This window comes from Dermochelys coriacea, chromosome 3 (assembly GCF_009764565.3).
Source record: "Dermochelys coriacea isolate rDerCor1 chromosome 3, rDerCor1.pri.v4, whole genome shotgun sequence".
NCBI classification, from domain to species: Eukaryota; Metazoa; Chordata; order Testudines; family Dermochelyidae; genus Dermochelys; species Dermochelys coriacea.
The window spans coordinates 153,647,759-153,672,059 of record NC_050070.1 but is presented as its reverse complement, the minus strand read 5'-3'; the positions used below and the strand labels follow the sequence as shown (position 1 = coordinate 153,672,059).

The window sequence follows — 24,301 nt, the reverse complement described above, 5'->3', positions numbered from 1 at the left end:
CTGGTGTTATCTGGACCTGTGATCTGCTAGATCACTCCAATCCTTGATTCTGGGAGCCAGCCTTACCCTGCTCTGCTGTGAGAACCCCCACTCCTGGGCTGTTCACGCACAGCCTCTAGCGTGTAAGCTGCTACAAGCTATGTGAGTGAGCACTTTTGGCCAGCCTCTGCTTGGACTGTGCAACTGAATGACATTAGTCAATATCTCCGGTCCCAGACACAACCCTAGGAACCTCCGTTTTGCAGTGTCCAGATATGCCTGCTGGATGCTGCAAGCTTATATGAGTTCATCAATTTAACAAAGAAATTGATATGCACCAGGCTTGTTATCCCAAGGGGAATCTCTGACATGCTTCAAACCAAACGCACTGCTTCAGGTAGAATAAACAAACAAATTTATTAACTACAAAAGATAGACTTTAAGTGATTATAAGTCAAAGCACAACAAGTCAGATTTGGTCAAATGAAATAAAAGTAAAACACATTCTAAGCTGATCTTAAAACTTTCAGTGCCCTTACAAATTTAGATGCTTCTTACCACAGGCTCGCTGGTTGCCCTTCAGCCAGGCTCTCCCCTTTGATCAGCACTTCAGTCGCTTGGTGGTGATGTCTGTAGATGGAGGTGGAAGAGACAGCAAGAGCATGGCAAACATCTCTCCCTTTTATCATGTTCTTTCTTCCCTCTTGGCTTTGCCTCCCCCCTTCAGGGTCAGGTGAGCATTACCTCATCGTAGTCCCTGACTGACCAAGGGAAGGAGGGTGACTCACTTGAGAGTCCAACAGATCCTTTGTTGCTGCCTAGGCCAGTGTCCTTTGTGCCTGTGAGGCTGGGCTGGGTTTGTCCCATACATGCACTGATGAGGTGTGAACTGCCTGTCTGTTCCTGGAGAGTTTTGCCTGGGCTTGTTTTAAGCCATGAGGACACATTTTCAGCCTCATAACTATATGCATGAAATTACAACCTATAACATTACTATAACAACAATGCTCAGTGCATCATGAGCCTTCCGAAGTCACCCAACATGACAAACTTTGCATTGGATACTGCACAATCATATTATAAGGATGAACATAGGGGTGCAGGGTGTTCCCCATGAGATAAAGAGTGTCACAAATAGTATTTTATAATTATGGTTATTTGGTTATTTTTAACACTGTTTTTAAAAAATCAACATTTTACTCCTACCCTGTAGATTGCATTTCAAATATAGATCAGATAAATTTTAATCATTGTAACATTTGAAATCGCTAACTAAAGGTGCAGAGTCAGTTGCCCGCACTGCCTTTTTATACTTCCAGCCTAAATTTTAAAGTCTGGATCAGTATCAGAGAGTAACAGTAGAGTAACCAGTCCTAATATCAGATTAAAAATCCTGACATGCCAATGGGAGTACAACACATTTATGGTGGTAATCAGAGAGTTTGTTATGAGACATTCACCAACATATTTAATTCTCATATAAAATACTTTGTTGAGTTGCAGTAAAACTTTCAAAGTACATATGCAAATAGAAAAGGAGTACCTGTGGCACCTTAGAGATTAACAAATTTATTTGAGCATAAGCTTTCGTGAGCTAAAACTCACTTCATCAGATGCATCCGATGAAGTGAGCTGTAGCTCACGAAAGTTTATGCTCAAATAAATTTGTTAGTCTCTAAGGTGCCACATGTACTCCTTTTCTTTTTGCGAATACAGACTAACACGGCTGCTACTCTGAAAAAAGTACATATGGTCCCAGTTACGTCAAAATTTAAAAAAACTTTCAAGTATTTTAGTTATTTTTAAAAAAATCAGAAATGCAGGAAATTCAAAGTTACAGTTAAATTTATGGTTAAGAAATCCATATATTCGAAAGGATTTTAATGAATGATTAGAACACCCAAAGAATCTTAACTGTAGAGAGCATATAAAATCAGATATGTTTAATTTTGCCTGAAATCCATGCCATGTAACATTTGAAAGGGCTGCCTTTTTAAAGCTATTGTATGTGGAATCAAGGCCTTCATATTTATTAAGGGTTTTGAAAAATAATGTACTTTTGATATTTCTATAACCCGTCGTAAGATGTTAATTCATTAAAAGGTCCAAATCTGGAGAGGTGCCAAGTACCTGCTGTTCATATTTTAGTCAAGGGGAGTTGCAGGAGGTCAGCACCTCACAAGATTTATTCCTAGGAGGATATTGTATTGCCAGAAGTCTCCTCATACAAACTTTCTGTTTTAGAGCAATGAGATTCAGGTTCCAATAATGACAAAATTAGGAAACACAATATAGATATTTAGATCACTTCCTCAATTACTTCTACTTATGAATGTGGTTTAATTACTTCTCATTATGTTGATTCATAATACTTGCTGGTTATTGGCTGTATATGAATGAAGCACAGTGTACCTTTATATTGGAGAATATTGATTTTTATATTTTAAAAAACTTCTAAATTAAAAATTTAGTTTCCATTTCGAAACTTATTTTGCTAAAGAAGAAAAGAATGATCCAGCTTTGGGGTGTGGTTGTCCAATCTTTTACTCTTTTTGGCAAAGATACAATAACAAGCAAAAGTAATGTCATAAAATTCTCTTCCACTCCAATGACAGATGATTTTTCTTATATATAATTTTTTAAAATCATGCTGTACATCCATGTCTTCTAACACATACAATTTACTGAATTTGGAAGGCTTTTTCCATTTTTATAAATGGAAAAGACAAAAAAAGTGGAATATATTTAGTCATTTTGGCCTATTTGAAAAAAGGGAGATTGTAAAATGAGAGTGAAATAAACACACACAATGTAATGTTCTATCGATCTCAGGTTTCTAATGCAAAGATCATGGTCTACCCATTAATCAGAAGGTGATGCTTGTTTTATTGCTTTGCCATTGTAGATGATTATCCAGCTGAAGAAGGTGATCCAAGAACTGAAGGATGAGCTGGCCATGGTGACTGGGGAACAAAGAACAGAAGAACTCACACAAGAAGAGCTACTTCAGTAATGCTTAATTTCTTTTCTACATTCACAGTGAAAGTTTTTGTTACCTTCTCTGTTGGCATAATGAAGTCCAAGTGACCTCAAAGCGTTAAATTCCCTGGAGACAATAATAAAGTGCAGTTAGGCACCAGGTTAGAGTGGCAACTTTTCATGAAAAGCTGTACTAAGCTGGTGGCAGTGTTTTCATAGCCTCATCTTTGAGAAAGTAGAGAAAAGAGAATGTGAAGGATGGGAATATCCATCAGATCCCAACTGAGAAGTGTTGTATAATAATGCAAAGTAAAAAAAACCCAAACACTCTCAATACTGGATGTAAGTTCTGAAAAGAATTCAAGAACCATCCTTTCTGTTGAGAAGTATCTTGCTGCAGTGTGAGTCTGTCCGGTATCAAAGAAAACTTGCACTACTAATACATAAAAAGAAAAGGAGTACTCGTAGCACCTTAGAGACTAACAAATTTATTTGAGCTGAAGCTTTCGTGAGCTGTAGCTGTAGTTCACGAAAGCTTACGCTCAAATAAATTTGTTAGTCTCTGAGGTGCCACAAGTACTCCTTTTCTTTTTGCGAATACAGACTAACATGGCTGCTACTCTGATACTAATACATAGTACATCTGTGCCTTAAAAGCCAAACATTTAGAATTTTATCAAGCATAGTATTCAAAGAGCATGTTTAATACATATAAGTGTTTTGGGAGCATATAACTTTGCTGTAATAAAACAGTAGAACATAATGTAAGATAGTTCTGTGCCTGGTCTAGAAATATAGTCTGGAAGTCTGGAGCCGCTATACTCTGTTCCAGTGATTCTCAACCAGGGGTACGCGTACCTTGAGGGTTATGCAGAGGTCTTCCAGGAGATTCATGAACTCACCTACATATTTGCCTAGTTTTACAATAGGCTACATAAAAAACACTAGAAAAGTCAGTACAAACTAAAATTTCATAGACTATGACAGGGGTAGGCAACCTATGGCACGCGAGCTGATTTTCAGTGGCACTCTCACTGCCCGGGTCCTGGGGTCCCAGGGTTTCTGCTGCTGGCCTGGGATACCATCTGCCAGCCCCCTGCCAGCTGGGGTTCCATCCGTCGGCCCCATTCAGCCCGCTGCCGGCTCCAGCTCCTTGCCACCGGTCCTAGGGGCTGCGCTGTCGGCCCGGAGTACCGGCTGTCGGCCCCGCTCAGGCCACTGCCGGCCCCAGGTCCCAGCCCCCAGTCCAGGGGGCTCTGCTGACGGCCTGGGGTCCCGGACACCGGCCCGGGGCTCTGCAACCACCCCCAGCTGTGGCCCACTGGCCCCAGCCTGGGGCAGTGAGGGGTGCAGACAGGGGCAAGAGGGGAGCAGCTCAGCACCCCCACCTTAAAAATTGTTCTAGCACCATTGTACTGGGATATTTTTAAGTCCTGATTTGCTGCTTACATCACCATCATGCCATGTGGAACAGCACACTGCATTTGACGTTGAGATTAGAATGTATATGCAAGAACTGGAATCAGAATTTTCTGACAGATTTCAAGATTTCCAGTGATTTGGCCCAATACTTTCTTTTCTAATTAAACCTGAAAAGTTCAATGCAAGCGACTTGGATTTGTCTGTATTTCAGTGGATGGGTGTTGAAGATTTTGAAATGCAGCTCATGCAGATAAAAAGCTCAGAATTGTAGGAATCAAAGTTTGGAGATCTGCGGAGTGCACTTGAAGCTACCGAGAGAGATCATGGGGCCTCTATTCTGATCTGCTGGACGTCCCTGCCAGTGAAATATAACTGTTAGAAGAAAATTGCGTTTGCAATGCTTTCAGCATTTGGATCCACATACCTGTGTGAACAGGTATTTTCACACATGAAATCTGACCTCTGTCCCTCTCGAGCTGGTTAACAACTGATCACTCAGAAGCCTGTGTGCAGCTTAAAGTATCCAAATGCGTGCAAGACATTGGAAAACTCAGCAAGGAAAAGCAAGGGTCAGGATCACACTAAACTGATAGGATCTGCATTTTAATTTAATTTTAAATGAAGCTTCTTAAATATTTTAAAAATCTTATTTACATACAACAATAGTTTAGTTATATATTATAGACTTATTGAAAGAGACCTTCTACAAACATTAAAATGAATTACTGGCACACAAAACCTTAAATTAGAGTGCATAAATGAACACTTGGCACATCACTTCTGAAAGATTGCCGACCCCTGGACTATGACTTGTTTATACTGCTCTATATATTGTACACTGAAATGTAATTATAATATTTATATTCCAATTGATTCATAATTATATGGTAAAAATGAGCAATTAAGCAATTTTTCAGTAATAGTGTGCTGTGATACTTTTGTATTCATATGTCTGATTTTGTAAGCAAGTAGTTTTTAAGTGAGGTGAAACCTTGGAGTATGCAAGACAAATCAGACTCCTGAAAGGGGTACTGTAGTCTGGAAATGTTGAGAGCCATTGCTCTATTCCCAGCTTTGATAATGACTATCTATGTGGCTTTGAGCAACTCGCTTAATTTTTCTATGCCTCATCTAAAAAGAAATGAATACCCACCTTACAAAGTGTCAAGAGAATTAATTAATTATTTAACGGTGAAGTGATTTGATGTTAAATGTTAAATATTTATTACTATTAATATGTAATTAGTACTAAACTCACCCAAAGAAGGATTAGCAGTTCTAACAGTCTCCATTCAGGAGCAATGGCAAATTTTAGTGGCTTGTACCCTCACCAGAAACATTAATGTGCATTTTGTGGTTGTGTTAGCAATTTAAAAAAAAACAAAAAACTTCAATCGGTGTGTGTATTGAGGATAAGGAACCAGACAGAAATCTGTAAATGTTAAATCTTGCAAAGTAGATCTGAACCATTCCCAACATGGACAATTATATTCTGCCTACTTAAAATGTCTCTGCAGTTTCTACTAGATTGTTAATTTATCATTCTGCCAAAAAAAATTGAGAGGTATCCCTTTCCCAACATGATTTGTGCCCCCAAATACCTTAGACGCTAATATCAGATATGACAATGGTAATGAGGAAGTAATAAGATAGTAGGGTTGAAAGACAGGGTTAACATCTGTTGGATACTGTGGTTATTCAAAAAGTTCTAATGGCCAGCATAGTGGAGTAAAGAACTTTTTGTTTGTTAATAGAAGAAAGGAATTTCTTTGTTGGCTAATTTCTTGTTGGCATCACAGAAGTGAGTCTTGAAGAAGCTGAATAAGGTGTCATCTTGTCTACATGTTGACTTTAAAGATTTAAATTTTCTCACTTTTGTCTCTTGGGTCTGTTTTTAGATTCCTTATTAGTTTATGGTTTTTGACATTTGGTAGAATATGACTTGCGTGAGAAAACATCAAAATGTTCTTTGTTTGGCAACATTTTGTTATCAAGTAGACATGTGAAATGTTACATGCATTACATCAATTTTTCATGCTCGGCTTGTCTGCTAAAGGGTTTTTGGTGTGTTCTGTAATGCTGGTTCTTTTAATTGTTTTTGAGGTCGTGATCACAAATCCCAGTTATTGAGATTTCCTGCCTCTGCTATCCTCTTCCCCAAGGTTGAGAGTCAGGTATGGTGGTACAATATGGTAGTTGTGTGCATGTGGAAAACCTACTTTAAGTAATGTGTGAATACAAATGCACAAGTTTTGAAGGGCATGAATTGAAAGAAATTAAGTGTTGTTCTATTATGTCATTGCTTTTTATCTTAACCCCATAAGGCAGTGGTTCCCCAACTTGTTCCGCCGCTTGTGCAGGCAAAGCCCCTGGCAGGCCGGGCCGGTTTGTTTACCTGCCGCGTCCACAGGTTCGGCCGATCGCGGCTCCCAGTGGCCCCAGTTCGCTACTCCAGGCCAATGGGAGCTGCTGGAAGTGGCAGCCAGTACATCCCTCGGCCCGCGCTGCTTCCAACAGTTCCCATTGGCCTGGAGCAGTGAACCGCAGCCAGTGGGAGCCGCGATCGGCCGAACCTGCGGACGCGGCAGGTAAACAAACCGGACCGGCCTGCCAGGGTCTTTCCCTTCACAAGCGGTGGAACAAGTTGGGGAACCATTGCAACGGTATGCAAAAGCACTCCGTTCTGACTTCTCAGAAAAGGTAACATGGCTGCCTCTGAAAGGAGTGGCATGGAATTTCTCATTCGAATCCTTTCAGAGCAAAGTAGGGAGATGATTGTCTGCCATTAATGAACACTGTGGGGCATAAAGCAAAACTCTTGTCTGCCATTAATGAACACTGTGGGGCATAAAGCAAAACTCTTAGCAGGACCTTACTTGTGTTAAGACAATTCCATTTTTGGAGTATAGACCATAAAATTCTACATTCTCTTAACTTGGTCTTTTAGTTACAATTAGCTCAGAGTTGTGCAATGTGGATATTTGCCTTTTTAAAAATTATTCTTTGATGGAACTAAGAGCTTTGTAATTAAGGTAGAGAGCCAAACTTAAGTCCCAATGACTGAGATACAAGACATTTCCTGGAGGTTAATAATCAAGCAATTAGAGGAATGCCTCTGGCCATTAACCCCAGCGAGACATTAACCCCAAAGAATTGCCTTTTTCAATGTCATTACTGCTATTACAGACTAAAAATGGCAAACAAAAATAGACATATAGGGTTTTTTCTAATGGTTAATGTAGTTTCAAAGGGTATGTAGAAGGCATTGCTAGAGAATTGATTCCCTGAACACAAACAAGTCAAATTGCTTGAATCTCAACATTCCATTCAGTTTATAACGATAATAAACCCAAGTTTGGATGATTAAAGTGGGAAAAGTTTCTAATGTCAGGATCTAGTTATTTGTTTAGTTTGTGTGTTTTTCCACATAGACTCTGTAGCAAAACAGCTGGAGGTGAACTAAACAGCCAAATGAAAGTTTATAAAGCTTGTGCTTTAGTGAAAATGACTTTCTGTATTTGTTTGAATTTCTACACATTTCTTCTGTTTGTTCTGATAAAATAATAAGTGTAAATAATGGGAGACTATTTAGTATATTATACTGTAGGAAATAAAATTCTTTAAAAACATATATTGTGAAAAAGATGCAACTGAATTGTATTTGCAGAATATATATTTGCATAGCCAGTCATGAGTGTAACTATATCTGCAGGTACATGAACACCACAAAGTGGCATTTAAGAGTACAGCCCTCATTTAGTGTCTATCTGCCCAATACTGCAAACCTCTATTCACAGGATTAATCCCATTTATTGGGACTGTCCACATGAGAAGCACTGCTCACATGAGAGGAAGTTTGCAGGAACAACGGTAAACTAGGGAACAAATATAAGTGGACAGTCCTGTATGGAAGTGGCAGCATGATGATCTGCTATTGAGTGTGTGACTGTGAAACCTCTTATTATAAATTTGCATCAGGTTCTCCTACATTTTAATCTAAATAGAATTACTTAATAGGTTAGGAATGGGGAAGATAGTTAGGACATACAGTAGAGGAGAAGAGATGCTGTATACAGGTTGATACAGCATGCAGAGTTGCCCGTAATTAGGAGTCATCTTACAATAATGGCTCTCAGATGCACAATGAATAATTCTTTTAGAATAGTGGCAGCCTGTTTGGCCTAAAACATTAGGAATCTCTGCCAGACTAGCATTTCTTGTTAGATATTGCTACTTATCCTATCAAAGGAAATTATAACTAACATCTACTGTGGAGTGCGGATCTATTTGCAAATTTTTACTGTGTTAACACATCCCCATTGACCTTAAATGATCTGTATCTAAACTATATATTTTGAAATATTCAGAGTATTTGTAGTTCTTTTCCTTCAGATTTCTTAAACTTTAATAGAAGTCTTTCTGTGGTCTTTTCTTAAGGTTTATGTAGTATATTATAAATCAGGAGCAGGTATTTAACTAGAGAAGTGAATAACAAATTTGTCCTGGACATATTTAGACCTTCATATTTTAGCAGTTTCATTGTGTTCCTTTGCCTAAATTTTGGGAAGACCAAAATAAAATTAGACTTTTAAAGGCATTCTGTACTATGTGGTGTAATCAATTTATTATTGTTTGATGCTGACAGATACCCAAAAGAAACATTCAAGTACAAAATACCTGAGCTAAAATCTTTCAAGCACTAAGCAAGTACTTCATTTGCTATCTTTGTATAATTGTTTATTTCAGTTAGGCTCTTTTCAGTAGAGGAGGGATACAAAAATGTAGCTAGGGCCTGTGGAGAAGCCATGGAGCTCAGAGCCAGGAATAGTTTTCTAATCTAATCAAATTTATAATGTGTCTATGAGCATGCATCTTAGCACTAACAAAAATTAAATAAGCATCCAAATAATCAGAAAGATTGTATTCTCTCTCTTTCTCATTAATGGGGTGCACATGGAAAGTGGTGATACTACTTCTCTACCTCTTTACTTCTCCCCTCTTCTCAAGACTAATCAGTAAAATGGGCATAGTGATACTTCTGACTGTTGTCTCCTAGGTTTGCTGTAGGAATTAATTAGTTAATATTGGAGTGTTCTGAAAATATAATTAGCTATATTTTATAATTATTATATTTCAAATTACTTGATTCATTACTTTCTGCCAGTAGGCCCAACTGAAGTCAATGGACTATTCACCTGAGTAAAATGAGTAGTGTTTCATGAGTAGTACATGAAAATGTTTCTGTAGCTGGTTCTTTCATTTACTTTTTTTACTCAAATAGAGGGAGGATCTTCCAATTGTTTTTTTAATCAGTGGAAAGGAAAAAATACCTCTCATGCTGGCCACATAATGCTACATTGTCACATTGCTTTTCACAACATTCAAAACAAAATGAAAAACAAATGAGTTTGACTCTTCTAGTGTATAGTACATTATTACACAGCACAGGTCCTGAGAATAAAGCTACAACTGCCTTTGGAATTGTAAGCTTCAATTCTATCTGGTGTAGGTAGCATTTATCTTATTTCTTTATATTTAGGTTTGTTTTATTTTTATACTTGGTTAAACATGTGAGAGTTCTGCTGCTCTCATTTAGTTTATTTAAATATATAATATTATCTTCTGCTAGACTGCCTGGTTCAGAATGGAGTTCATAAAATGCTCTCAAAATAGGAGTTGTTTCCTTTGAATCTCACAGTCCCCTTCCTTAACTATAATGGGCCGATCCTTAAATGTTCCTTGGAGCTAAAGAATTAGTTCCTTGTTTAGAAAAAATTGTTGAAACCCTTTGCACACTTGAAAAAACATGTATAAAATAGCATCATGAGTATACCCACTAGAAGATAATTGTATACTCACAGGTTTCTGTATTATAATTTTAAATTTTAAAAAGTTGCATTTAAATGGAATCCTTCTCCTTTTTTCTGTAAGTAGCATGCCTGAAATAAAAGGGAGAGGCCTTTTTGTTTGAGTGATGTCGGTATAATTTCTTTCTCCAAATGAGCTCACTAGCAACCTAAGCTTTATGCCCAGAAAATCAGGATTTCAAATCAAAATGTTTGTGTTCCATAGCACCCACGCTTCCAGAATCCATGCCAGTTGGAACTCTCTACACCCAGGACTGGAAATGCTGGCCTAGCACTTCAGTCTATTAATAACTTTAACTTACTTCTTTCAGGTACACACTCTATTGCAAGACGCTTTTATTTTTATCTTAATCAATTGTTCATCTTTTTCAAGTGCTGGACTTGTCATTAGTCCCTTCTGGCTTTTATTTTCCCAATTCAACATTTTGACATCTTTATGCTAGCACAGTACTAACAGTATTGTACTGTGTGATAAAACATGGAGCTTTAACAGTCACACAAGGCTTAAGCTGCTATACAAACAATGCAGATAGTATTTTTATTTACAAAAAGGGTAATGGAGATCAAGAACTCATATTGGCTGATATCGAACCCATATCAACTGCGAGGTGGAGGGGACAAAGGGTATAATTACCTTGTCTCATATCAAGACAGCTATGAAAGGTCAGAATAACAATGTGCAAAAAAATCTTTACCATATTTTCCCCTGACTGTAACTGAGTACATAACAGGCTCATGACATAGCTCTAGGTATGCAGGAGTTCTGTACTTCCACAAAATTATCCTTGAAAGCTGCATCAGTTTGATGGACAGATTAATTTATATTAGTTTCATACTGCAGCCCTTCACTGTGGTATCTGAGCACCTACATTTAAAATGGCCAGTACATAAGAATAGAAATATACCAATTCTGGGTCAGATCAATGGTCCATCTACCTCAGTAGCCTGTGTTCCAACAGTGGCCAATGCCAGCTGTTTCAGAGGGAATAAACAGAACAGGGCAGTTATCGAGTGATACATCCCTGTCATTCACTCCTAGTTTCTAGCAGTTAGAGGCTTAGGATACCCAGCACGTGAGGTTGCATCCCTGACCATCTTGGCTAATAACCATTGATGGACCTATCCTCCATGAACCTGTCTAATTCTTTTTTGAACCCAGTTATACTTTTGGCCTTCACAATATCCCCTGGCAATGAGATCCATAAGCTGTCTATGCGTTGTGTTAAGTAGTACTTCCTTTTGTTTGTTTTAAACCTGCTACCTATTAATTTAATTGGGCAACACCTGGTTCTTGTGTTATGTGAAGGGGTAAAAAACACTTCCTTAATAACACTTCCTTATTCACTTTCTCCACACTATTTCTGATTTTTTAGACCTCTATCATACCCCCCTTACTCTTCTCTTTTCCAAGGTGAACTGTCCTAGTCGTTTTACTCTCTCCTCATATGGAAGCTGTTCCATACCTCTAACCATTTTTGTTGCCCTTCTCTGTACCTTTTCCAACTCTAATATATCTTTTTTGAGATAGGGCGACCAGAGCTGTACACAGTTTTCAAGGTATGGGCTTATCACGGATTGCATTATTATATTTTTTGTCTTATTATCTATCCTTTTCCTAATACCTCCTTAATTCTGTTCACTTTTTTGACTGATGCTGAACACTGAGTGGATGTTTTCAAAGAACTATCCATAATGATTCCAAGATCTCTTTCTTTAGTGGCAACAGCTAATTTAGTCATTGAGGTGTGTGTCTTTTTCAGAGGTAAAAACACTTCAGAAAAGTGAAAGCTTTTCTTTTATGGTGAACTGACTTTTTAAATAGTGTTGGAATGCATGTTAGTGAAGAAAGTGTTACTAATGTGTTTTCCCTGAAATGCTGACATTTCTGAAATGACTGTTTTCAAAGCTGCTTCAAACAATATGTGAGCTTGGTACAAAATGAACTAAAGAACAGTTTTTAATAATGTAACTTATTTCTCGTATGATCAGCAGGGCAAAAAACTGAGTTCTGCTTAATTTCTGTAGATTAAAGATATGCTTGGTTTTATTTTAATAGAGTAAGCAATAAAAGAACAGTTTGTTTTTCAAATATGGACACCTAAGAAGAATGGAGAAATTCAGATGCTTAAATTAGAATTTACACATCTAGGTGCCTGTTTGATTGTCCAGTTGTGAGATTTGGACATCTATTATTTCTTTTAAATGATGGTTCTACTCTGAACAGCAGTTGTGTAAGAAAATGCCATTTTTACTCATCAGTTCCACTTGCTGGGTGTATAGGTCAAATCTGCTGCTTCAGTGACTAAGATTTTTACTGGTTTTTACTCCTGTTAGCTCTGTAGAATCAGGGAGTATGTCTACGCTTGAAACAGCTGTGCTGCTGTAGTGCTTTATTGTAGACACTTACTATAGCAATGGAAGGGGTTCTTCTATCGCTGTAGTAAGTACACCTGCCTGAAACGCAGCAGTTAAGTCAATGGAAGAATTCTTCCATTGACCTAGTTCTGTCTACACCAGTCAACCTAAAACATTTATGATCATCAACTTAGGGCCACATAAATTAGGTACATAAGTTAGGTATGTAAGTGCAACATCCTTTTCACAGTTGTTGGGATTTAGACACCTAAGTGCTTAAATCATTTTTGAAAATGAGATTAAAGCTCCTAAATCAGATAGGTGTTGAAACACTGAGCAAAACAATGCCAAATACCTTTTAAAATCTGGGCCTAAGTCTCATTGACTTTCACTGTAGTTTTATTGACTTAGGCCTGGTCTACAGTACGTGGTTATTTCGGAATTAGACAAGTTACCTCGAAATAAAACTGGTTCCGTCCACATGACCAAACCAGTTTTTTCGATTTAAAGGGCTCTTTATTCCGATTTCTGTACTCCACCACAGCAAGTGGAGTAGCGCTAAAATCGAGATTGCAGTTCCGGGTTATAGGTACTGTGGACGCAATTCGATGATATTGGCCTCCGGGAGCTATCCCAGAATGCTCCCTTGTGACTGCTCTGGACAACACTCTGAACTCCGATGCACTAGCCAGGTAGGCAGTAAAAGCCCCGGGAACTTCTGAATTTCCTGTTTGGTCACCATCAGCACAAGTGACCATCAGCACAGTCCACCATCACAGGCGACCATGCAGAGTCCACCATCTCAAGAGACCACGCAGTCCCGGATTCTCAGATGAGCTCCAGCGTGGTCCTAACGGGAGGTACTGGATCTCATTGCATGTTGGGGAGACGAATCTGTTATGGCAGAACTGCGTTCCAAAAAAAGGAATGCAAATACATACGCTAAAGTCTCCAGGGCCATGACGGAAAGAGGCTACTCCAGGGACACAGAACAGTGTCATACAAAAATCAAGGAGCTCAGGCAAGCGTACCAAAAAGCCAGGGAGGCAAACGAGCACTCTGGGTCACAGCCCCATATATGCCGCCTCTACCGTGACCTGCATGCAATTATGGGGGGGTGACGACACCACTACCCCACCACGGTCCATGGACGCCTGCAAGGGAGGAGTAACACGGAGCGAGGAGGATGAGTTTTTGGAGGACTAAGAGGAGGAAGAGGAGGAGGACAGTGCACAGGCGGCAAGTGGGGAATCTGTTTTCCCCCCAGCCAGGAATTATTCTTAACGCTGGAACCAATAGCCTCCCCCTACTCCCAAAGCATGCTCCTGGACCATGACCCTGGAGAAGGCACTTCTGGTGAGTTAGAGCTTGATTGGAGCCACGCGGTGGGGGGTGGAGGGAAACCCAGCCACGCTGGGCTGTTCCTTTTAGTTTAAAGGGCTCATCCCTACTCAGAGCCTCATCGGAGCCACGCTGGGCTGTTCGCGTTTAGTTTAAAGGGCTCAGCCCTGATCAGAGCTTCATCAGAACTTCGCAGTGTTGGGGGGGGGGAAGGGGAAGGGTGTCGTGTGAAGCGATCATCCCAGAGAGCCCGCAGGCTTCCTGCAAGCTGAATTCTGTTGCCTGGCCCCTGCCTGCAAGCTGAATTCTGTTGCCTGGCTGCATGTGATGGCTTACTCACACCAAAGTGGCAGGCACTTCAGTATAAGAGGCAAAATGAGACTTTGTACAGAAAGAACATGTGCTATGTACTATGAATTGCCTGTTTCACTGAGGAACAGCGTCCACTTTGTTCTCTAAAATGTATCTTTTAAAATACTACCCTCCCTTTTTTCTCCTCCTGCAGCAGGTGCAAATGTTTCAACGTGGCCCCTATGTACTCCATCCCAGAGACTGGTCCAGATTAGAAGGCGGAAAAAATGAACTCGGGACGACATGTTTGCCGAGCTCATGCAGTCCTCCCGCACTGATAGGGCCCAGTTGAATGCGTGGAGGCAAACAATTGTGGAGTTGCTTAAAGCGTTGCATGAATATGAAGAGAGGAGGGACGTGCACGATGAGAGCAGGCAGAATGCTATGGTCAAGCTCATGGGGGAGCAAACTGACATGCTCCGCTGTATGGTGGATCTAATGTGGGAAAGGCAGCAAGACCACAGACTGCCGCTGCAGTCCCTGAATAACTGCCCTCCCTCCTCCCCAAGTTCCATAGCCTCCTCAACCAGATGCCCAGGAACACGGGGCGGGGGGTGGCTATGGGGTCCCACACAGTCAACCACAGAGGATTGCACAAGCAGCAGAAAGCTGGCATATCCTGAATTTTGATTTGGTTTCTGGACTTGTCCTTCCCTCCTCCTCCACCCCCCAATCCAATATCTCCCCTCCCCCATCTAACTTCTGATTTCTCACAGTGTTTTGTGCAACAAATAATAAAGAATGGTTTTTAAACAATTGTGACTTTATTTCCTTTTATATATATAGGGTGCAGGTAACTTTAAGAGAAACAAACACAACTCTCACACTGTACCCTGGCCAGTCATGAAATTGGCTTTCAAAACTTCTCTGATGCGCAGCACTTCCTGCTGTGCTTTTATAATTGCCCTGTTGTCTGGCTGTGCGAAACTGGCTGCCAGGCAGGTTGCCTCAACCTCCCACCCCACCATAAATGTCTCCTCCTTACTCTCACAGATATTGTGGAGCACATAGCAAGCAGCAATAACAAAGGGCATATTGGTTGCGCTGAGATCTAACCGAGTCAGTAAACTGCGCCAACGCGCTTTCAAATGTCCAAAAGCACATTCTACCACCATTCTGCACTTCCTAAGCCTATAGTTGAACTGCTCCTTACTACTGTCCAGGGTGCCTGTGTAAGGCTTCATAAGCCATGGCATTAAGGGGTAGGCTGGGTGCTCAAGGATAACTATAGGCATTTCAACATTCCCAATAGTAATTTTCTGGTCTGGAAAGTAAGTTCCTTCCTGCAGCTGTTCAAACAGACCAAGGTTCCTGAAGATGCGAGCATCATGCACCTTTTCTGGCCATCCCACGTTGATGTCGGTGAAACGTCCCTTGTGATCCACCCGTGCTTGCAGCACCATGGAAAAGTACCCCTTGCGGTTTATGTTCTGGCCGTCCCGGTGTTTTGGGCCAAGATAGGGATATGCGTTCCGTCTATTGCCCCGCCACAGTAAGAGAACCCCAGCGCATTAAAGCCATCCACAATGGTCTGCACATTTCCCAAAGTCACTACCCTTGATAGCAGCTCGTCAATGATTGCATTGGCTACTTGCAGGACAGCAGTCCCCACTATAGATTTCCCCATTCCAAACTGATTCCCGACCGACTGGTAGCTGTCAGGTGTTGCAAGCTTTCACAGGGCTATGGCCACTTGCTTCTCAACTGTGAGGGCTGCTCTCATTTTGGTGTCTTTATGCTTCAGGGCAGGGGACAGCAAGTCACAAAGTTCCATGAAAGTGGCCCTACGCATACAAAAGTTTCTCAGCCACTGGGAATCATCCCAAACCTGCAACACTATGAGGTCCCACCAGTCTGTGCTTGTTTCCTAGGCCCAGAATCGGCATTCCACGGCATGAAACTGGCCCAACTGCAACATGATCTCCCAATCGCCACATGCCGTGCCGTCTGTGTCCATGTAATCATCAGTATAGTAATCACGATGGGGTCATCGCTTCCTCGCCCGGTTTTGCAGATACTGCACATACTGCTGGATAATGCGCGAGGTATTTACAATGGTCAAAACTGCAGCGGAGATCTGATCAGGCTCCATGGCTATGGCACCTGCACGGGTAATCCTGGAAAAAGGGCGCGAAACATAGGAGAGCAAAGTGGCAGCGGAAGCTGTGCTGTTTGGTTCACGGTAGCTGAACAAAGGCTGAAAATGGTTGTCTTCTGTGGCTTTCACAGAGGTGGGAGCCCAGGACAGACAACATGGAGAAGCTCAGAAGCATGGCAATAGCGGGAGAGCAGAGTTGGTGGCAGAAGCTGTGCTGCTCGGTTCACGATGGCCGAGCAGAGTTGGCAGCAGAAGCGTTCGATGAGGAAGAGAAAGAGTAGATAGTAGAGATAACATAGGAAAATGAAAGGAAATAAGAGGTGGATTCATAGCAGCAGAAGAGCAGCGGTGCACCGTCTGCTGAAAGCAATATGGCGTCTGCACGCCAAAAAGGCACAAAACAATTATCTGCCGTAGCTTTCTGACGACACATACCCAGAAACACCTGCGAGAATATTTTTGCCCCATTATGCACTGGGAGCTTACCCCAGAATTCCAATGGGCGGCAGGGACTGCAGAAACTGTGGGATAGCTACCCACAGTGCACCGCTCCAACATTCGATGCTAGTCTTGGTACTGTGGACGCAATCCGCTGAATTTATGCACTTTAGTGGAGACACAAAAGACCGAATGTATAAAATAGCTTCTGAAAATTTGAATAGAATAATTTCAAAATAATTTCGTACTGTAGAATGTACCCTTAGGCTCCCAACTAATTTAAGAACTTTTGAAAACATATCCCTTACTTTCAGAAGTGCTGAGCACCCATAACTCCCATTGAAATCATGGGAACTACAGGTGCTCAGCCTCTCTGAAAATCAGAGCACATATTTATTAGAGCCCTGCGTGGATACACAAATGTGTACCTGCATCTGATCCGCTATCGGCAAAAATTATGCATGCATTTGCAGGGCTCTATGTTGGGGGCTAGGCTGAGGCTCCGAGGCATCCTGCCCCCAGAGCCCAGTCGGGGACAGCCATGGGCAGCTGTGAAGAGACCGCATGCAGTCACAGACCCTCCACCTGCTCTCGGCCGGGCGGGGACCTGGGGGGCGGGGATGCAGCTGGGGGCTGCTCTCAGTCCCCCCACCCTCTGCACTGCGGGCAGGTGGAGGGTTCGCCGCTGGTCTGGCAGGAGGAGGGAGACCTGTGGGGCTGCTTGGGGGCTGCTCAGGCCCCCTGCCCAGGGCAGGTGGAGGGTTCACCATGGCTCTGCACAGCTGCCCGCCTGGCTCTTATTGTGGCCAGGCTGCGGCTCCAGGCTCCGGCTCCAAGCCGCCCCCCTCCCTGGCCAGAGCCGGTTCGGGGAGAGCCACACTGTCAGCTGTGGGGAGCTGCAGTGGACCCTCCACCTGCCTTGGGCAGGGGACCCGAGCAGCCTCCGGAGGGTGTCAGAGCGCCCCACCCAGGGCAGGTGGAGAGACCCATTCTCCCCACAGCTGCCAGTGCGGATCTCCCAGACCCACCTCCAGCCGGGGAGGGGGGCAGCTCGGAGCCACAGCCTGGCCATGATAAGAACCAGGCGGGCAGCTGTGCAGAGCCGTGGCTGACCCTCCACCTGCCTTGGGCGGGGAGTCTGAGCAGCCCCCAGCCTGTGTCCCTTCCCCCCACCCCCTTCCCAATGCCCCTGCCCCCGCAACCTCTCCGCCAAATGTCCCAGCCTCCCCACACAGTGTCCATGTCCCCCAGTCCTCCTGCCCAGTGTCCATGCCCACCAGCCCTTCCACCCAGGGCAGGTGGAGGGACTCAGGCTCCCCACAGCTGCTTGTGCAGCTCTTCCTGACCCAGCCCCAGCGAGGGGTGTGGCTCGGAGCCACAGCCTGGCCATGGTAAGAGCCAGGCAGGTAGCTGTGGATGCAGCGGACCCTCCACCTGCCTTGGCTGTGGGGCCCAAGCAGCCCCCCACCCAGTGTCCCTGCCCCCCAGGTCCCCTGCCCAGGACAGGTGAAGGATCTGTGCTGCGGTTCCTCACAGCTGCCTGCTTGGCTTTTACTGTCAGAGCCCTGTGTGGATGCAAAATTTGTATCTGCATCCGCACTGCTATCCGCAGAAATGGTCCACCGATATAAAGCGAATACCCGCGGATTTGCAGGGCTCTACATATTTAAGTTCCTAAATAAGCATTTTGATGCCTAATTTTAGTCATCCAAGTTTCAAAAGTTTGGTTTAAGTTTCTAGTCTAGTAAAGTGCCAAACTTCCCCCATTCATCTTAATTGGATGTTTATTCTAAAGCCTAATTATAGTTGCTTAAGAGTCACATTGTTAGCTTTGGCACTGCTGATTAAGGCCTGATCATGCTCCCAATTAAGTGAATGGGAGTTTGCCATTCTGCTCAAAATGATTAGCAGACTAAAAATATCCAGCTAATACCTTTGTCCATTGTGACTGGACTTATCAGTCACAGTTGGATGTTTCCTTCGTTTGGAATGAACTTACTTTAGGAACAGCAACACAACCTTTGAATATGAAAATAATCAAACATTATTTCAATTTGGAAAATCTGGAGGCATTTGTTGTTTTACTTAAAAATTAAGATAATAGCAATTGGCCTGAACCTGAAAGGACTGAGCATCTTCAACTCCAGTTAGCTTCACTGGAAGTTGAAGGGGCTCAGCACTTCAAAAGATTAGGTCCAATGTTTGTAGCATTGCTAGCTTAAAAATATTGGAGCTTCTGTTTGCGACTTGGGGATTTATGTGTTCTCTAGAAAACCTGCTCTAGCTGCTAGGTAGGTGGTTCACATTAATAAACTGATATATAGTAGTAATAATAATATTTAGTGCTTACATAAGGCTTTTCATTCATAGATCTCAAAATGTGTTACAAAAGAAAGCATAATTATCTCTAATTTACAGATAGAGAAACTGAGCCACAGAAGGTGACATGTCTTGCCCAAGGTCATACAGTGGGTCAGTGTTGGAGCTGAGGATAGAACCCATGTCTCTTGACTTCCAGTCTGTTGTTTTATCCACCAGCTATATTGAATGAGATCCCATCATCCCTCCACCACTACCATCTTGTGTCTCATTATAATCTAGTGTGATGGGGCAAGGCCAGATGGCTATAGTAGAGTAATGGGAGACAGATATATTAGCCACAGGCTAAACAAATCCTTATTACCAGAATAAGCAAATGGCAGCTGCTCCAGGTCAATTAAGACACCTGGGGCCAATTAAGATCTTTCCAGAAGGCAGGGAGGACAGCAAGGTTGATTGCGACACCTGAAGCCAATCAGGGGCTGGCTGGAACTTGTTAAAAGCCTCCCAGTTAGTCAGGTGGGTGCGCATGTCAGGAGCTGTAGGAGGAAGTTGCGCTGTTGGAGAGGCTGAGTAGTACACACCATATCAGGCACAAGGAAGGAGGCCCTGAGGTAAGGGTGAAGTGGATCTTGAGGAAGTGAGGGCTGCTGTGGGGAAGTAGTCCAGGGAATTGTATGAGTCCTATTTCTAAAATGTCAGCTACCATAGCTGATACTATTAGGGTCCCTGGGCTTAGGGAGCCCGGAGTAGAGGGCGGACCCAGGCTTCCCCCGTCCTTTGCCCAGGGACTGTGCAAGGGAGGATAGCTTCTCTTCACCTCCCTCGCTAGCTTATGATGAAAATGGCTCAGTAGGCTGTGACCCTTGCTTGTAGAGTGAGAAGGGGTATGTGGAGGGTCACAGTGAGCCTCTGAGGCTAACAAAATCCACCAGGAAATGCAGGACCCCCAGAGACAAGAATAGAACTTTTTGACACTAGTATTAAAATACAAGAAAAAAATGCAAAGGAGAAAAATAAAAAATAGAAGTCCTCTCAGAACTTCCACATATAGCATGGGGCAGGGAAGAAAGGAGATTATCTGTATATTTTATCAGTTTTCAGCACATTTCTCTTGTTCATGACCTGAGCTTACCCATTGCCTCAGTGACAATTTCAGCTTTTCCTTGCAGGTATCCAATTAGATAGTTGAAAGATCTACTTAGAACAGAGTAGAAAAACAGAAGGATGAGATCTGTCTTCTTGCTGTCTGACAGGCTACAATACTGAAGCCTGATCCTGAGAGATGTGCAGCACCTCTCAGAATCTGGCATTATGTTTAACAGAGGAGTTGTTTGTCACTTTACATAGTTAGTAACTATATTATTAAAAAATAAAAGAAAAGTTCTCCTTCTAGACATGGATCAGCCAATGACCTAGGTCAAAATGAGGGCTAAATCCAGTTTGCCTTAGTCATGGAAGAAGTCTCATTGACTTCAGCAGGACTGCTCCCAGGAGTAAAGCAAGCAGGATTTGGCTTTTTAAACCAAGAACTCGGGCTGGAAAAATCAGGTTCCCTAGGCTTTATCTACACTTAAAAGTTATATTAGCATATCTGTGGTGGTCAGTAGTGTGAAAAACCACACACCTGATGAGTATAGCTGTGCTGATAGAACCCCCAGTATGGATGCAGCTATGTCAATTGAAGAACGCTTCTATTGACGTAGTTAACATAATTCGGGATACTGGTGTAGGGTGTTCCTACACCAAAGGAAAAACTCCTTCTGTCCATGTAGGCTGCGTCTACATTAGAGGGTTGTGCCAGCATAGGCTGTGTAGTGTAGACATAGCCTTAATACAGATTCATAGAAATATAGGATTGGAAGGGAGTTCAAGAGGCCACCCAGTCCAATCTCTTGCTAAAACAGGATTAAGTATGCCTAGACTTCTATTTATACTACTAAATAGTCTACCTTTTAAAGAATATAGTCACGAGACCTTTAACAAAGCTTGAATATTTCTTTCTAATGTGTTAACATTGTATTATAGCAAGACTTTGTGTTGTGTATCCGTCTACCTGATAATCATAGAATATTAGGGTTGGAAGAGACCTCAGAAGGTCCTCTAGTCCAATCCCCTGCTCAAAGCAGGACCAACACCTAAACATGGAAGGGTGAAATCCTGACCCCATTAAAGCAACTGGAGTTTTGCCATTGACTTCAATGAAGCCAGGATTTCACTCACATTTACTCTTTTTAAATCTACCAATGGCTGTGCTAGCATAATGCAGTAATTGAATGAAACATGATAATTCACAAGCTCACGTATCACTCATTTTCACTTTATAAGAAATTGGACCTCAGCAACAATTTATGATATATAGTTTACCAGTGCTGGGTTTGTTTGCTTTTTTCTATGTCAGAGCAAAGTATTTATGTGAAAACATAAAAACTGATACTAGAATGGGGTCTACAGCTTTTATTAATTATATTTTTTTTTATTGAAGCATTTGAGTACTCAGGACATAATACAATTCTCTAAGGTGGCTAAAAAAAGCATGTGTCAGTATATGCGGTAATTAGCATCTATAGTTTTCTGTTACAGTAAGAGCCAAATCCTGCTTACCTAAAAAGGAATCATCTGCTTCCCTCAGTAAGCCAAGCAATATTTGGATCAGGAAGGTATTTTTACATTAGCCTCTTTTAGGAAATGTATTATTTTTATTAATATTATTATTATTATTGTTTATTAGTAGTAGTATGACCATAGTACCTAGGCACCCCAATCATAGACCAGGACCCCAGTTGAGCTATGCACTGTACAATACACAGAACAAAAAGACAGCCTCTGCCCCAAAGAGCTTATAAACTGAGTATAACAGAAGAGACAACAAATGCATCCAGATGGATGCATCCAGATGGATAGGAAAGTACAAGGAAGCAATGAGACAGTATTGACTTCATTGACAAGACAGACACATGGGGGTGGGAGGGACAGAACACACAAGCAGAGTGAACAATGTGATGGTGGAAAACATCATGTTCCATGATTTTTTTATTTGCTTGGTTTTCGATGGGTTAATTTAGGAGAGGATCAGCTAAATGGAAAGAGAGCGGAAGGGCAGGGGGGTGAAGGGAACAGGTCAGGGGAGGAGAGGGTAAGAGGGGTAAGTATGCTGTGAAGCTGTGATGAAGAGATTCTAAGGGGGTTGGAGGAGAGAGGGGAGGGTTGGTGCAAACAACAAATCAGCACAGAGTAGAGACAAGTCAGAACGGTCTATGCTTTTGACTGGAGTGTCCAAAGATCTCTGCCTTGGCTGGTTCTGTTCCTCTCCGCTGGAGTTTCTGGCTGGCTGCTTTTTTCAGTTCTCCCCCAAGATCAGATTAGTAGGGGAAGGGAAGGCACCGTCTGGATCCTAGTGCCCCCAGAATGGGGCAGTTTTCCCTTCACAGTTGTGGGTCAGAAGGTTCTGGCAGCAGGGGTGGCCCCAGCTGGGCCCCATTTGGACCCCCTCTCTTCCAGTGCAAAAGTCCCTACTTTGGCTGCTTCACCACTGTTGCAGCTCCAGTGGTGGCAACAAGGTGAGAATGCCAGTGTATACAGCACATTGGCATATTTACCACTGTGTGGTCTAACTTTGCTCAGAACAAATCCGGACGACACAGAACTGCTTCCGTTTACGCTAGTGCTTCATGCTAGTGCAAAGGTGGAAGACTCCCTCCCCAAAATAGTCAAGGGTAGATGAGGCCTAAATGCTTTTAGACTACAAGGTAAAAATTATCTTTTGCAAAAAACATGCTGAGACATTTCATTTGAAACCAGAGCCCACTAAAGGTTATGAATAACAATATAAACTCTTATACATAGGGCCTGATCCAGCTCCCAGTAAAGTCAATGGAAAGACTCACATGGACTAAAATGGGGTTGAATCAGGCTCATAGCTTATTAATCTCCTTTGTGTTGTTTAATATTAAGAACAGACTGCATTGCATGAGTGCCTTTTGTTCTGCAGCTTAGTTATAAAGGGATCTTTTGATATAGATAGGGGCATTTTGCAGCTCTTTGCAGCGTAAGATGTATAGTATATACTTTATCTCTTTTGTCGTAACGTTAGCAACAACGCCTGGAAATATTTTCCATTTTCTCACTAGTCTTTCATAAGAACATCCGTTAATTAGCTGGTTAGAGACCCTGGGGGGTTTATTCTCTTATTGATGCATAGAGAACTTACATGGATAGCTTCTATTAGCTATGATGGCAGATACATTTCAACTCTCATGTATCAATGGATAAATAGATCCCTAGTGTTTAGTGAATGTGTTTAGATCCCTAATGTTTAGTTCAATCACAAACTAAATTGCATGGTCAGACTTGAATTCTTGTTTCCTTAAAACATTTTTTAGAAAGAATTCTCTGCCACAATGGACTAGAAGGGCATAATATGAGTTAACAATAGCAGGCCAGAGCCCCTACTGCAAAGGTTATAGTGAACAAACTGAATTTCTGCCTTCTCCTCTTAGCAGATTTTGTGAAGATAACCCATTTAATGACCTCAAAAATGTTTCAGTAGCTTCTTTTGTTTACAGCAATTTTTTATTGTCTTGGATTTCAGGTTCACATGTCATGGAGTCCACAGCTGACACTAAATTGTGAAATCATTGTTCGTTAACTGAACTCCACTTTTATATGTGATATATGGTACCAGTGGTCTGTGGTTAAAAGGCAAGAGCTCCCATAAATGAATCATCGCACACAAGGCAAGGGCAAAATGAGGGCTTCCAAAATCCCTAGAAGTCTTGAATTCTTGCCCTTGTGTTTTGAGACCCTGCATGCTACATATTATTTAAAGCTCTAAACTTTAAAAACAAAACATATAAAAACTGACCGATGGTGCTTTCTCTGATGTATTTCAGCTGTGTCATTTGCATCCTGGTTCATAAAAACATGCCTTACTGGTTCAGAACTGGAAATGTATATTGAATGTTGTTTAAAGAGGTAAACACTGCAGTATAGCAGATACCAGCTGATCGTCTTTCAGTTGGACTATTGTAGAATCTGCCTCCCATCTGAGGTAATATGGATAGGCAGCTTTTGTGGTTTTGTGTGTGGTATGACTAAGGTGTTGATAGGCAGGCTTAATTAAGGAAGAACTCATGAGAGCATGGATGGTGGT

At 42.0% G+C, this 24,301-nt stretch overlaps 1 protein-coding gene across 2 annotated transcripts in view; it reads left to right on the top strand.

Annotated features, from left to right (window-relative positions):
- The window catches only part of KIF6 (kinesin family member 6), a 282,709-nt gene that overhangs the window by 105,497 nt on the left and 152,911 nt on the right, over positions 1-24,301 (top strand). For both annotated transcript variants that reach the window (XM_043511614.1, XM_038397613.2), the window contains one exon: positions 2,885-2,988. In XM_043511614.1, coding sequence (XP_043367549.1) covers positions 2,885-2,988 — 104 coding nt within the window. The remainder of the gene's footprint in view (positions 1-2,884; positions 2,989-24,301) is intronic.